Source organism: Raphanus sativus, chromosome 6, assembly GCF_000801105.2.
Source record: "Raphanus sativus cultivar WK10039 chromosome 6, ASM80110v3, whole genome shotgun sequence".
Taxonomy (NCBI): Eukaryota; Viridiplantae; Streptophyta; class Magnoliopsida; order Brassicales; family Brassicaceae; genus Raphanus; species Raphanus sativus.
The window spans coordinates 37265073-37281102 of record NC_079516.1 but is presented as its reverse complement, the minus strand read 5'-3'; the positions used below and the strand labels follow the sequence as shown (position 1 = coordinate 37281102).

At 35.8% G+C, this 16030-nt stretch overlaps 2 protein-coding genes and 1 long non-coding RNA gene across 4 annotated transcripts; 1 reads left to right on the top strand and 2 right to left on the bottom strand.

Annotated features, from left to right (window-relative positions):
• Window positions 1–900: 900 nt before the first annotated feature.
• LOC130495814 (uncharacterized) lies at window positions 901–2283 on the top strand. Its single transcript, XM_056987339.1, has 4 exons — window positions 901–921; window positions 986–1114; window positions 1660–1869; window positions 1936–2283. Exons 1-4 carry the CDS (start codon window positions 901–903, stop codon window positions 2221–2223), a joined length of 648 nt encoding a protein of 215 aa, XP_056843319.1. The 3' UTR covers window positions 2224–2283.
• A 1319-nt stretch (window positions 2284–3602) lies between these two features.
• Window positions 3603–7893, bottom strand: LOC108810769 (uncharacterized). 2 transcript variants are annotated; one of them, XR_001943175.2, is made up of 8 exons: window positions 7495–7893; window positions 7117–7391; window positions 4929–6499; window positions 4760–4844; window positions 4543–4654; window positions 4337–4463; window positions 4124–4239; window positions 3603–4060 (listed from the first exon to the last, which is right to left on the bottom strand). It is a non-coding gene; the product is annotated as an uncharacterized LOC108810769 (long non-coding RNA). The 2 variants fall into 2 exon arrangements; XR_001943176.2 differs by having other exon boundaries at window positions 4760–4841.
• A 3597-nt stretch (window positions 7894–11490) lies between these two features.
• Window positions 11491–13260, bottom strand: LOC108808368 (probable fucosyltransferase 8). Its single transcript, XM_056987338.1, has 2 exons — window positions 13186–13260; window positions 11491–13071 (listed from the first exon to the last, which is right to left on the bottom strand). Exons 1-2 carry the CDS (start codon window positions 13258–13260, stop codon window positions 11557–11559), a joined length of 1590 nt encoding a protein of 529 aa, XP_056843318.1. The 3' UTR covers window positions 11491–11556.
• Window positions 13261–16030: the final 2770 nt, after the last annotated feature.

Sequence of the window (16030 nt, the reverse complement as noted above, 5' to 3'; positions counted from 1 at the left end):
CTTCCTCTCTTCTTCTCTTCCTGCGCGGCGGCTCTCTCTCCACTCCTCTCTTCCTGCGCGCGGCGGCTCTCTTCCTCTCCTCTCTTCCCATGTAAGTTCATCTCTCTTCTCTTCCTCTCTTCATAGATCTCGAAATTTAGGTTGTTAGAAAGGAAATTCTAGGATTGAATGGATAGCTTAGGATTTGCATGTTTGGATTGTTGTTTGGATTGTTGTTATATTATTTTTTTGATATTTTTTTGTGTTTTGGTTAAAATTGAAATTTTTTTTGATTTTTTAAAACGTTTTTTGATTTTTTAAAATGTGTATATGATTTTTTAAAACGTTTTTTGATTTTTAAAACTATTTTTTATATATTAAAACTATTTTTTAATTATTAAACTATTTTTAATATATTAAAACTATTTTTGTAATTATTAAACTATTTTTAATATATTAATTTTTTTTTGTAATTATTAAACAATTTTTAAATATTAAAAATATTTTTAATATATTTAAACTTTTGTGTAATCATTTAATAATTTTTAAATATTTAAACTATTTTTTATATTTTTAAACTTTTTTTTGTTATTATTAAACAATTTTAATATATTAACTAATTAAAAAAAATTGTATATATTAAAAATAATTATTTATATAAAGGTCTCAAGAGGAACATACCTGCTCTCGACAGCGTCGTGGTCGTGGTGGTACGGGGAGCGGCTCCATTTCGGGTTCCGCATCGCCCCACAGCTCCTACCATACATCTCCCTCTCCATTTCCCTCTCATTCTCCTCCCGCTCCCGGTGTGGCACCCACTCCTGCTCCTGCTCCTGCTCCTGCTCATCCGGTAATTCTGAGAGTTGCGGAGTTTGTTCGACAGCCGGGACATGACCATCTTCCATATCTCACTCAGTATCCATGTGGACGGGGTCAGACATGGTAATTAAACCTATTTTTTTCATTAAAATTTGATTCATTTTAAATAATTAGTTCTTTTTATTAGGTTCGACGATTCGGGAACGGGATCAGCGGATGGATCAACCGTATGATGTACTCGGCCCTCGACAATGGACATCCGACTTTCACCGACTTCCCTCTCGAGAAGCAGCATATGTGGTTTCAACAGTTTGCGGTAAGTATTCTATTTTTTACTTATTTTATTAATCTTTAATATTAATTTTCTACTAATCGTGTTTTATTTTCAGCAAGAATTCAACTGGAATGCCGATGATACGTTGTTTATCTATTACCATTTCGTCCATAAAGTTATGGACAATTATGGGAAGCAGATCCACACGTGGAAGAAGAAGTGAGAAATAAACAAGGTTGGTTTTTATTTATGAAACAATTTTTTAATTTATTAAAATAGTTTTTTATTTATTTAACAATTTTTTTTTAAAGATTCCAAAGGGGATGGACCCCGACGTCTGATGGGAGTTGGGTGTGCATTGGAGTAAGAACGAAGTGAGAGCAACTTCTTCCACCAACTCCACCAACCGCAAGAGCGACCGTAAGGGGAAGGGCATGTACATCCATAACTTGGGTGCTCAATCTTTAGCCAGTCTGGGGGATCGCTTGGTAAGCTTGTCGGTTTTTATTATATTATTTAAGATTTAATATTTTTTTTTGTGCATTTCTTTTAATTACTAATGTTTGTTTAATTTATTTTTTTTCAAGGCGGAAGAAAATGAGGATCATCTCACCCTAATAAAGACGGCGTATACCAACAAGAAGACCGGCGAGATTGATGATGGTGTTGTGAGGGATGTGGTCACCCTCATCGACAGTCAGATGGAAGAGGAAGTGTCTCAGCTTCAAACCGAGGATGATGATTCGACGGGATCGACCGGCTTGCCTCGGGTTCGGATCAACCAAATCGTTGAAGCGGTAAGTTCTTTTTTTAAAGTTCAATTCATTTTCTATATTATTTAAATTTGACACTTTCTTTTTCAGTCGGTTCCAAAGAAGAAGGACCGTTTGTTCGGTTTGGCTCGTCGGTCCAACTCGGTTCCGTCTGCTTCTGCACCACCGTCCTTTGTTGATCAAGAAGTCCTTCTGAGTCAGATGAGGGACAAGGATGCTCGCATATCTGCGTTGGAGTCCATGGTGGCGAGTCAAGAGGCGGGCTGGGAGGCACAGAGGAAGCTGAACGAGCAAATGATGGCGATGATGAGGAGCATGAACCCGAACGCCAACGTGGAGCTCCCGACCATGCCAGACCCGAACGTCCAAAACCCGTAGTTTAATTTCTTTCAAAAACTCGAAATGTTTTATTTTGATTTGTATGACTTTGAAATTTAGATAATATGTTTTCAATTTAAATTTAAATTTTATATTTTTGAATTTAAATTTTAAAAATATTTTTTTTTCAAAAATAATTAAAAAAAAAATTATTTTCAATATATTCCGAGGAACAGCTGTCCTCGGTATATACCGAGGGAAATTTTCCTCGGAATATTCCGAGGGACAGTTTCCTCGAAAATTTTCGAGGGCTACTTTCCTCGAAAATTTCGAGGAAAATGTCCCTCGGAATATTCCGAGGAACTGAGTTCCTCGAAAATTTTCGGAGGGCTCTTCCCTCGGTATAATTCTCGGTATTTACCGGGGGAAATGGTTCCTCAATATATATCGACGACCACTTCGACGAACGCCTGTCCTTTAAATCTCCTCGGAATTTTTGTTCCTAGAAATTCCGTCACAAAATTTCGAGGAAATTTCGAGGAAAAATGAAATTTCGAGGAGTTTTTTCGAGGGACTTTTTCCTCGCTATGTCGTCGGAATACGGTTATTCCGACGACATACCGAGGAAAAAGTCTCTCAGTATCAGCGTGTTTTCTTGTAGTGGAACCACCTTAGCTTCTTCAGCTCTCGTGGTGGTGTGCCTGATTTGCCTTTTAGGTATTGAGATTGGCTAGTTTAGAAGTGGCAGGACTTCCAACCCGTTTTTGTGCAGGTATCGGTGGTGGCGATTGTAGCAAGCACTTGCTTGTTTGAGATGTGGTTCAAAACGTCGTGTGGCGTTTCATACGAACCGGCTTTGGTGGCACTAGCAAGGCTCCTGGTAAGTATCTGAATCCCCTCCTACGGTCGTCCTGAGCTTAATGAACGGAGAAGGTTACTAGCTTCGTCGAGATCTTTGGAAACCAGCTACTCCGGAGACGTCAAGGAAATTCCCGGCATCCAAGGTAACGAGGAGAACCTCACTTTTCCAAGAGCAAGCGTTGATGGTTGAGAACGGCTACCAATATTGAAGAATTTCGAAAGACAAACTAGTGGAATGTGCCGGATTTAGTGGGTGGGCGAAGCTAGGCTTGTAATAGATTGACTTTGATATTTTTGTTCAAAACGAGCTTGTAACCGTATCCGATTCCCGATTTATCGGGTAGATTTCAATATATTTATTTTATTTAAAAAAAAAAAAAGACTTCCCTCGCACTCATGTATTAACGATCAAATCCAAATACGAAAAAGATAACATGTTGACCTACAATATTGATCTACCTGTTTGTAATTAGTTTAGATTTATAAATAATTAACTAAGCAGAATAATCTTGAAGAAGCAGAGTAATAGTGCATAACACATGATTATTAAATCACAGTCATTCAAAGTAGATAAAATGTTTGCAAGGCGAAAAAGCTCTGAGAAAAAAAAAACTGAATGGAAATCATGAGTTAATAATTAAACTGGAAACAAACACTTAAACTGCAATCCCTTGCAAGATCTGAGAAGACATACGGAAGCTCTAATTCCCACACTTGGGGCGTTTAGCTTTCTCTATCTCAACACTGTCACAAGTCCTCTTACTCCCCTCTGCAGAATGCACACGGCTTTTGGAAGCTTTACACACCTTGTTTCCAGTCTCAAATGGTTCTTCCTTGCATCATTGTGGATTCCTTCCGAGGTTTCTTTTGTTGGTGGAGTGTCTAAAGAGAGGATCTTGGTCACAGTTAGAGATCAGGTCTTTCCTGATAAGTTGTGATCTGTAACTTTCACACAAAACTTATGTGTTTGTCCGATGGTGCTGATTAGAGCTTCCGGGACAGGCACCGCGTGATTAACTCCTTCGTTTCCGTTGGCCTACATTTAATAACAACAGTGTGAGGTGTAACCATATGAGAGTATAAAGTGATGATATCTTACCTCAAAGTAGCTGCTAACCAATTCCGTGCTTCCCAGTCAGCTGACGACCAGCATCACCAAGGAGGACGAAAACACCTTGTTCACTTTTGTCATAAACTGATATCTGCGCACGGTACCTGTTAGGGAAAAGTCAGAATCTAATACCAGTTTAAGCATTATTAAATATTGAGGCTAGAGACCATTGTGCAACACCATCTACGTTAACTTTCTCACATTTGTTAAATATCAACGAAGTCGGGCCTTTGGTAGCCTTAGTTTTGCACTCACTGCATGCAATATAGTACCATGCAGAGCCATGCACGACATCATCAATCGTAGCTATGCACTCAAAATAAGCCTCCTGTGTATGTGTAATGTGCTAGTTGTATAAGAATTCACCTTTTCACGATGAATAAGGAATATATGGCTTTAGTTTGTACCTTTGCAGATTCCTGTTGGATGTAGGAGAATATCTCGCTTATAGTCAGTATCTAAGTCTTAGTGATCACCTCCGCATTAACCAGCTTAGCAACCTCTGGGTTAGAGCCCAACCTGACACAGAGTACATAGCATCGCCTCAGTCAGTCACTGCTATGGGGTTATGAACTGTTCCTTTGGTTTAGTAAAATAGTAAATGCAAACTACTTAAATACTCACCAGGCGAAGTAATCTCTGGTAGGTTGGACATCGTAGTCCATAAAAACACGTGAAGAATACATTGAGCTCAGTGCTAGAGTACCTGCTGCATTATGGAAAACCCATTAAAACAACACAAAGTGAAGATATATAACGGTGAACAAGCTAGGCTAAAAGGGGGAAAAAGTACCTATTTCAATATGAATTTTACGGGTCGTGCCTATTCCCTCACGAACTTTGTAGTAGTGCGTATTCCACACTGAACTAAACAAATTTTTTTAAATACTATATGAACTTTATGCGTCGTGTCTAATTCTTCACAAACTTTATAGTAGTGCGTATTTCACATTGAACTAAACCAAAATCAAAAAATACTACATAGACTCTCAAAATCGTGCTTATTTCAATATTGAGTGTTAAATGTGTTAGTCATCCGTTAATGTATCAAAACAACGTCATTTTGTATAAATTTGTGAAATTAAAAATTAAAAATTAAAAATAAAATACACTCTCAAAATTGTGCTTATATATATTGACTGTCAAAAGTAATAGTCATCATTGATTTTATCAAAAGACTATTTTAGATAAATTCTATGAAATTGTCCGTCGTTTTTTAATTTTTTCATTTTACAAAAAATTTATCCAAAATGACGTTGTTTTAATAAACTAATGTATGACTTGACTAACACCTTTCACTTACTGACAAAGAAAGACTAACATCTTTGACGGTGTATATATATAATCACGATTTTGAGCGTCAAAGGTGTTCGTCTTTTTTTTGTCAGCAAATCAAAGGTGTAGTCATATATATATGTACATTAACCGTCAAAAGTGTTAGTATTTTTCTGTTTAAGAAATCAAAAGTGTTAGTCATACGTTAATTTATCAAAATAACGTCATTTTGATAGATTTTATAAAAAAAAAAAAATTACAAATTGATGGATAATTTCATAGAATTTATCCAAAATAAAATCTTTTGATAAATTAAAACATGACTATCACTTTTGACAGTCAATATATAAGTACAATTTTGAGAGGTTTTTGGTAAATTAAAGGATGACTATTACATTTGACAGTCAATATATATAAGCACAATTTTAAGAGTCTATATTTTATTTTGATTTTTAATTTCACAAAATTTATTCAAAATGACGTTGTTTTGATAAATTAACGGATGACTAACACATTTAACGCTCAATATTGAAATAAGCACTATTTTGAGAGTCTATGCAGTATTTTTTTTATTTTTGTTTAGTTCAATGTGAAATACGCACTACTATAAAGTTCGTGAAGGAATAGACACGACGCATAAAGTTCATATAGTATTTAAAAAAATTTGTTTAGTTCAGTGTGGAATACGCACTGCTACAAAGTTCGTAAAGGAATAGGCACGACGGGTAAAGTTCATGTTGAAATAGGCACTTTTTCCGCTAAAAGGGAAAGGAGAACCTCCTAGACGCTTGGTGTTAACCGTCGTGACCAGTATGACGGTGGGAGTGTTTTCTCGCAGGCCTTGAATTTTTTGCAGAAGTCTGTTGCAAGACTGGTCCCAAAGGTAGAGCTTCATCATAGGTCCACTACAAAAGAATCAACACTTGCTGGTTATAAGTAATACAGAAAGGGGTGTTTAGGAAAGAAGGTAACACATTCATGTGATTGTACATGAACCACCAGATGCCTCGTAGCTGCTATCTCCACTTCGTCAAGGACTGGACGTTCAGTGAGACTCTGTCCATTAACCAGCTTCATGCCCAACAACATCTATTACATTGTACATCGAGAGTGTGAGTTAGACGGCTCCAATATAAGAAGTCTAATATTTTATCAGCACATAAAATCTATACACACATCCTGTTAAAGTAATCAGCAGATCATATTTTTTACTAATATCAGCACATGAAATCCAGACGGACATCCTCTTAAATTAATCATCATATCCCATTTTTACTAAGATGAGCACATGAAATGGAGACACACATCCTCTTTAAGTAATCAACAGATACTATTCATACTAAGCTACGATTTTAGATCCAACAAAATCCGAGGCTTAAGGATAGTAACTTGTGCTAACTAACGTTACAAACCGACTAAAGACAAACAACAGAGAATGATAAATAAAAACCTAAAACTCTTGGAAAATTGAACTTCATCCATCCACATGTGACTCTTTTTAAACGTTTCTTCACAGAATGATCAAGACAAACCAAAACTATTAACGGTTACAGAATGATCAAGACAAACCAAAACTATTAAAAGCTGAACTGATCACTTTACGCTACAAATATTATCCATTTCGATATCTAACGAAGGAGGCTAAAACCACATCCAATACTAAACATATGCAGCTCCGAGATGATGTTAAAAATTAGAGAGCTTACCATAGAGGTCACCTTTGAGTTCCCAGTTAGCCTCAAATTCCTCATACGAATGAAACCGGAATCTGTCTTCATCAAAGGGGATGGAGCTGTCCTGAAGAACCAGACATTTCAGAGTTCCATGAGAACGACACCGTGAAGCTATGATCAGAAACACGAAACAGCTCTTTGTTTTTCGATCCATAGAAGTTGTTGAGTTTGTAAACTGATCCTCGTTTCATATGAGGCCGTTACTTCTCGATACGGCCTGGCGGAATAAATCCTTGGATAACAGTTCCCTGTTGTCAATATGAATAATTATGTTAGACAAATGTGAAGAGTAACAAATGAAGAAAAGAAAATAAATAAGACTACAAACTTAATTTAGGAGATTGCATGTACCTTGTTCGTCGATGAGGAACATTTCGAGGCCAATAAGCACCTTCTTCACTTGGGTTCCACGCCTCCCAGAAGTGGAGAAGACGGAAGCGCAACTGAGTTTCGTGGGGACCAAAAGAGATATCTCTGAAGAACATGATTTTCTCATCAGAAACGGAGGAGACATGGGACTTTCCATTTGGTTTCATCATCGCCATGGATTGAGAGTGGAGTAGATCTAGGGTTTTGGTTTGTTGAAAGAAAGGAAGATGGATATATAAAGAAAGAGGAAAAGAGGAAGGCGAAACGAAATCATTATCAAGACGATGATGGATCGAAGTAAAGAGCGTAATGATTGATGAGAGACGGATGAGTTTTTATCGGAGAAGATGAAACTGTTTGAGAAACTATGGAGGTGATTAGTTTGGTTGTAACCGTAGAGAATTTATAGTAGGATTTAGGCTATAGAATTTTTTGGTAACTTTTTATCATTACTCACGATTTTTTTTGTCAATATAACGTTTTTTATCATTAGTCACGATTTTTATCATTGGTAACTTTTTATCATTACTCACGATTTTTTTTGTCAATATAACGTTTTTTATCATTAGTCAATTTTTATCATTACTAACTTTTTAACCATTAGTCAATTTTTTAATCATTAGTAAGCTTTTAATCATTAATCAATTTTTTTTTAATTTTTCTTGGATTCAACCCTCCACACTGAAAATGTGGGTTCACTAACAAATAATTTTTTGTTGTTTCATATTTAGATTTTTAAAAATTCTTTTTATATCTATACTATTAAAGTAAAATACCTAATAGGATTTTATCCTTAATTTTCTTTGATAATTACAAGCCATGCCATTCCTATATTAATGCTTAATAATGTTTAATCAATATTTTGTTTCCTGTCGCCTAATTAAAATCGGGCCCACTCAATTAACTTCACAGATTTTGTTCCTAATTAATAGGTAAGTTTTAATTAATTGGTTAATCACTTGACTGCATCTATTTAATTCATTGGTTACAGTTGGCGTTTACAAATCTAAAACATCAGTGCTTTGATCGTTTGTTTCTTTTTTATATTTTATGAACATAATTTATGTTTCCATCTATTTTTTTGTAAGACATCGTTGAATAAAAGTTTCATGGGTAAGAACAGACTGCTTTAGTTCTCCTAATTTAATTTTTGTGTAATACTCTCCGTTTTCTTTTATAAGTCGTTCTCCTAAATGCTATTATAGAGATGAAAATAGCAATGAGTTGGAGATGCTCTAAGAGCATGATTAACGGTGTCTCTAAAGACACCTCTTAGCATTAAATCAAATAAAAAAATAAAAAAATGAAGGAAAGCGAAGACACGCCTCTTGCGTAAAGCTGTGAAGGCGCGCCTCTTCGTGCCACGCGTCAAGTCATGATAGGCGCTCGGATCGGTTAAGCGTAAAATGCATTCAACTCTCTCTCTCTCTCTCTCTCTCTCTCTCTCTCTCTCTCTCTCTCTCTCTCTCTCTCTCTCTCTCGGTGGGTCGCGCCGACGGCGACAGACCTCTCTCTCGGTATCTCTCCTCGAATCGAAAGGTAAACCTATTGTTGTGTTCTTCAATTTTTTATCTCCTTTAGATTAAGCTTCTTCATGTTCCGATCTATTTTGCATGTCTTTTGATTGTGTTTATCTGTTCGATCCTGACTCTGGGCGACTCTCCTCGACGGAGACGGACATCAACCTCGGCGGCTCTCCTCCAATCGAAAGGTAAAGCTTCTGATTCAGAGGTTCAAGTATTAATATTTTGATTTGTTTCTGGTGTTTGATCGATCGATTCAGAGGTTTCTGTTGTGTCTTAAGATAGATTAATTTTTTTATTGTGTCATCCAACAGATAGATTAATATTTTGATTAGTTTATGGTGTTCGATCGATCGATTCTTCAAAAGTATTAATTTTTTTGTTGTGTCTTAAGATGGACGGATCAATTTCGATTTGTTTGTTGCAAGTTTGTTTCGATTTGTTTGTTGCAAGTTTGTTTCTTCCTTTTCTGTCTCTTGATTAATATTTTTTATTTCTGTCTTTGTTTTGTCAGGAATCCTATGGATCATAATGTTCTTGATTTGTGCTCTGTGTCTGAAGCTTCAATGATGAAGACAATAAACCAAGTTCATCGAACAATGCAATACAGGTTAGAGTTTCCAACCTTAATTTGATTTGTTTTCTCTTTGATATTGTGTAAATGGGTAGGTTCTGATTCTGCTCTGAATATAACCGAGTGTAATTAATCTCAAGCATTGTGTTAGGTTGTGGTTAACTCTTTGTTGCTTGGTCTTGTTAACTCTCTGTTTCTTGTTTTAAATGCTTAATGTTACCTGTTTAAGTCTTGTTAACTCTTCGTTTCCTGTTTTGTGTGTCACAGGTGTAAGCGTGAAGGAGTGGAGTGAAAGAGTTGAAGTCTTGTGTCACAGATCACTGCAAGCGTGAAGGAGTGGAGTGAAAGAGTTGAAGTCTTGTGGTCTTGTCGTGGAGCAGAGCCTTGTAGTCTTGTGGTCTTGTGGTCTGAGTCTTGTAATCTTGTAATGTTGGAGTCTTGTGTCACACGGTCTTGTAGTCCTGTAGTTTTGTAATGTTAAGAATCTTAAATTAAGATACTAGCATTGGAGCATTAAAAAGATGGTGTCTCTTAACTAAGTCTTCTAACCCATGTTCGAAAACGCGGGCAAGGCGCCCGGATTCTCGGCGTGTAGGCGTTAGGCGGCTCTTCACCGTAGAGTTTAGAGTCAATTCGGTTGACAAATCGGATCTGCTAAAAAACTTCATTTTTTGTTCTGTTTTATGTTGAAAACGGGTGTAGATTAGTAAGATCTATGAAATTTTAACCAAAGGAATTAAAAAATGATAGAAAGGAATGAAAGATCTGAGAAAAATATAAAAGCCGCCATTTTTGCAAGCACAAAATCGCAGGTTTAGATGGAGGAAGACGAAAGCAAATTTACGACTCTGCCCTTCATTTAAAGAAAAAAAGAAAAAAACCAAAAAGATGCATTGAATGGAAATTGAACTCAGGCTATTTGCCCATTTACTTCCCATTACCACCTGTGCTAGAGTGTTTTATTACAATATACGTACATCGTTTAGTGTATATGCATGTACATATAAGTAAAATCTTAAAAACTAATCCCCGAATAATCCCCGATTAATCTCCGTTTTTTAATAACTCGCTAGGCGTACGTCGACCGCCCTGACTCACGCCTAGCGCGATTCCGAACATGGCTTCTAACTACCATTTATTAATTAAAAAGTCATTAAGATACCTAAGTGAGTATGTGGGTTAATCATGCTCTAACTCTGTCTTAAGGTATGTGGTACATCTTCGCAATATATATAAATAAAAGACTTTTGTACTTTGAGTTTATGCAAATATTCTCACTGGCTCTAGTTTTCATAGAAGCTAAAAATCATGACTCCATTGGAATAAATTCTATACTCACAATGTCTTATAAATTGGAATAAACCTGGTTATGGAAGTTGATAAGATCTTGAAAATATTTCTCTCATACTTAATAAAAATTGGAAGTATTTTGAAATTATTTCTAATAGGTTTATGGAAAAGGACAAGCCTTAATCCAACTAGGTAACTGTAGTAGATTCCTACTCGTGTGTTCTCCTATCTCTTGTTAAACAAGTTGATTTGTAATCCTGGAAGAAAGAAAATATGTTTTATATCTTTGTTCTTATAAGATTATATTGGATTATCTCTTGCCAGGCCTAAAACCGTAGTCATTTTAGTTGAACTCTCGATAAACAATTCTTGTGTTTTTCTTCTCTCTTTTCTTTTCCGTGTTCTTCTTCTAATCTCTATAATTCTTTAATTTCATACTTTGTAACTTACATTTGATTTCGTTAGAGAGTGTATCAACGAATTTCTGTGATTGATTATGTTTTACATCAAACAGTTTTGCCATTGTGTAGTTGTTATTTTTCAACAAAAACTATGGATTTTCGCAACATATATAAATAACTTTAATTAACATCTTTGCGAATGCAACACTTCTTTTAATTCTCTGTATATTGTCTCTAATTTTCAAGAAGCTAAAACTCATCTGCTAACTTGAACTAGCTTGATTCCCAAGATCCTATCCTCACAATGTTTTACAAAAGGGACTATGTTTCCTGTGTTGGTTCCGGTCTTACCTTTGCAGCCATAAACAGGAGGGACATGGAAACACGGCTCCATTGAAATGGCACGACCGCAAGGTGGATCAGGAACTGTGTGGTTTACAGGTTTGTAGAGTATCCAAGGCTTTAATCCACCTATACCTTGAGCTACGTATCCGAAAGTAGACGAAGCGCTGATCACAACTTTATCCGTCAAACTCAAAAGATACATCTCAGCAAGGGTCTTTCTGTTGTGCAGCTTCTTGTCACTCTGCTGATTCGCTTCTTGACTTGGCTGGTGAACTACAACTACCTCTCCTGTTGAAGTTGGATGCTCCCAATACATACTCTTGAGAGTCTCAGAGTATCCAGAAGTCAGAGATGTGACTAGGACAGCTTTGAGTTTAGAGGGTTTCTCTGTGGTGGTGACTTGAGAGCCTCGAGTATCCACTTCTGGTAACAGTTTCTCTCTTTGCGTACATGCTACAATCTGATCCATCACATGCTTGATGGGAGGACTTGCTCCTTCTTCTTCGAAAACTCTTACTTGGATCCCAAGTCTCTCGTCTGCTCTAGATAAGTAAGCAGTGTAAGACCTTGTGACCATACCCCAGACTTGGTTTGTAGGGTGGAAAAGATACCGACCTAAATGGTGGAAGACAGTATCTTTCTGTGGGAAAAGCCTTATGAGTTTGGTCTGAAAGCCAGGGATCAACCAAAGAGATGGAACAAAGTATTGATTTGACTTAACAACCAGCCAAGGCGCTTTCCCTATGATCATTTGATTATCTTCACAGAAGAACATCTTGTCATGATCACCATAATCATGGAAAAGATAAAGATAAAGTTGTGATGGGATCCTAGTGGAGTTAATGGCATGATTCTTCAACATTGTTCCGTAAGAACGTGAGTATTCCTTGTTGAAGCTATCAAGCTGATCCATCAATGGAGAATCAAGAGGTAATAACCAGGAAGTACCAGGAAAAGGCTCGCAGAAGAGGTCGCTTGTGTCACTCCTTTGGTCAGCAACAAGCATGATTCTGTCTGTCAAGAGAGCATAGAGGAACACAGAAACCATAGAGAGTATCCTGTTTCCTAACCCTAACTTTGACAATGGCAACATCCACAGCACATATCGGCACTCATCACCAGAGTTGCTTACATGATTATAATAAACGTCCTGACCAAGCTTCTCTGTGGCTCTCTTGTATGATTCTGTTCCTGGACCGCAACGCTTGTGAAGCTTCTCATAGCTTCTAAGCTTAGAGATAAGATGCTTAGATGGTTTGTATGGTGAAGGTTTGTGCAAAGACGACTGATGATGATACCTACTCAAGCAAGATTCCTCATCAAACTCTGATGCAAGAAGCCCTCCTAGCAGTTTCTCCTTAGGATTATTTGAACCTTTTTCACGAGCATGAAAGAAAGATAACTCAAGTGAGCAGTTGTGTTTCTTCTAACAAGTTTTAAAATAAATAAAAACCCAATTGTTACCAGTGGTTGTAAGATGAGACTTGTCGTGGTTGGGGATGGTGTAGGATGGTAGTAGTAATAGCACCGAGGAAAGTACTAGACAAATGGCTAGTGTTATCGTGAGATTCCTCATACCTACGATCTTAGACGAGATGTTTCCATGTCTTCTCATATTGGTCCTGTTTTTATGTTGAAACTAGTTACTACCTGTGTGTACTACTAATATATATACCTGAAGTTTTTTTAATACTAATGTTAATAAATAACAAAATTATTAAATTATATGCAAAATTAAAATCAGTATAATAAATTATTTAATTTCAATATCTACATTGATAATTAATGCATTAATTTTTTTATGTTTCATCTTTTTTATTTATTTAATGGGTCTGGATTTTAATCAAATCTCCTTTCTAATAATAATCAAACAATTATGAATTGAAAAGAATCTATTAGCCTCACACGTATTAGAAACACTTTAAAATATCATTAACAAGTATCTATTCTATTATTTCTGAATCATGACCTATTGATGTATGTTGTATACAATTAACTGTTTAATTTTTTACTTTTTTCATTAAACTTATATATAAATATAAAATAATTTTATAATTGTAATTATTTTTTGATTAACCCTCCACTTTAATCCCAATTTTGGAATCCATTTCACTCAAAAATATATCTGCTTTTTGAAGGCGGATCCAAAATCTAGTCTATTATTTAAAACAAAAACATGTATTAGCCTCACAGGTATTAGAAACAATTACAAATCTTAGAAACACTTAAAATAACATTAACAAGTATCTATTATTTAAAACAGAAACATGACATATTGATAAATGTCATGTCCAACTATGTATTTTATTTATTTAAAATATTATTCTATCAAATTCAATTAATATTAAACATAAATTTCAAAAAAAAAATTTTAAACATAAAAAAAAATTTTAAAAAAAAACTAAAACAAAAATATATCCGCTTTTGAAATGACGGATCATAATCTAGTATATTTTATATTACAAAACATTTATATTTTAGAAACTCTTACAAAGATAACAAAAATAATAAATCATAAAAATTACCTGTGTATTATTGTACACAGAAAAATCAATCAAAACATACAACAGATGATGCATCGATAGATTTAGAAAAATCTGATATATTTTTGTTCCGTACCAAATCTATTATTCAGTATTAAAAATTCAAATGAGTATCATATCACAAAATAACACAATAGAACAACGTCATTTACTCTATTCCGAGATTTCTGTCGATGGTGTTGGGACATCTTCTTCGGCCACATCTATTTCAGATCGGGAAGCAGTCCCAGACTTTTAGACGTTCCAGAGAGTTTTTCGGACTCCTCCTCCTCTGCACCTCAGATACCCACTATGATGACTTCACCTTCTGTCCCAACAGCTCCACACTGTGCACCTCATGCCCCCAGCAGCCGGAATTCATCCGGATTTGCTTGTGCCTCCATCTGCACTATATATTTTATATACAGTTGTAGATCTTCTTATCCAGTCTGGTTGAAAAGGTTTAGCTATTCTGGACCCGATCAACTGCTAGATACTTACGGTAAATATTTATTTATTAATTTTAAAATTTACATCATATTAATTTTCTAACAAATTGATACTATTTTTAGGTTTGGACTCAACAACCACGTCGGATGGAGTGTTTCTGACACGCTTAAATGATATTTCTTCAAGGTCCATCTGAACTGACACCCAAGCACGTCTGGACGATGATTCTTCAAATGTTTTGCAGTAAATATTTTTCAATTTTATATTTAATAATTAATTATATATTTTAATTTGTTTCAACAAAATGCACGGGTCTGTAGCAATCAACTAGAGGGTGAAAGCAAAATTTGTTAGAAAAGCAAAGATCCGCCTTATAAACACTGTCTTGGATTGGAAGAATAGTGGGAGCATACTACGGTTATCAATAGTAATGTCAAATGGGCGGCTTATTAATGGGCGGCCCATGTCCAAATTGATATGGACCAAAATGGACAGACCTATATTAGATCATAATTAAATTTTGTCCAAATAGGTGAACCCAATTACATCATGGACAACATTGGGCTTAACCACTTGGACAATGGGCGGCCCAATAAACTTAAATGTCCAGAGTTTAGAAAATTAGAAAAAAACACAAATAATTTTTTTCCGTCGTATGTGTTTTTTCTGCGATTTTCTTCGATTCTTCTTTGCAAAATAAATTTTCGCTAATACCGAAAAACGTATTTTCTCGCCAAAATCGAAAAATGCAATTTCTCGCCAAAACCGGGAAAATGCAGTTTTCCACCAAAACTAGAAAACACAGTTTTCCGCCAAAACCAAAAAACATATTTTTTTGCCAAAATCAGAAAACATAGTAGCCTGCCAAAACCGGAAAACGTAATTTCCTAGCAAAACTGAAAAAATACAATTTTCCGCCAAAGTCGAAAAAACGTAATTTCTGCCAAAACCGAAAACCCCAATTTCCCGCCAAAACCGGAAAAATGCAATTTTCCGCTAAGACCAAAAAACGTAATTTCTCCCTAAAACCAGAAAACACAATTTCTCGCAAAAACCGAGAAACGCAATTTCCCATAAAAACCGGAAAACACACAATTTCCTGTCAAAACCAAAAACATAATTTCCCGCAAAATTTGAAAACCGCAATTTTCCGCCAAAACCGGAAAACACACAATTTCCTGAAATTATGTTGTTTACATTAAATGGACGTATGTGTCTCATGGACAATCCAACAAATCATGGTCTTATTTGGTTATGGTCTCATTTGAACATGGTTCTATTTGGACTTCGACCAAAAATGTCCAGCAAAAAAATGAAGCCCATTCGGACACGCCCAAACCCGTCCGGCCCGCCCAATTGACATCTCTAGTTATCAATGCTGGTGGATTGAATCAATAAGTTGATGACACAAAA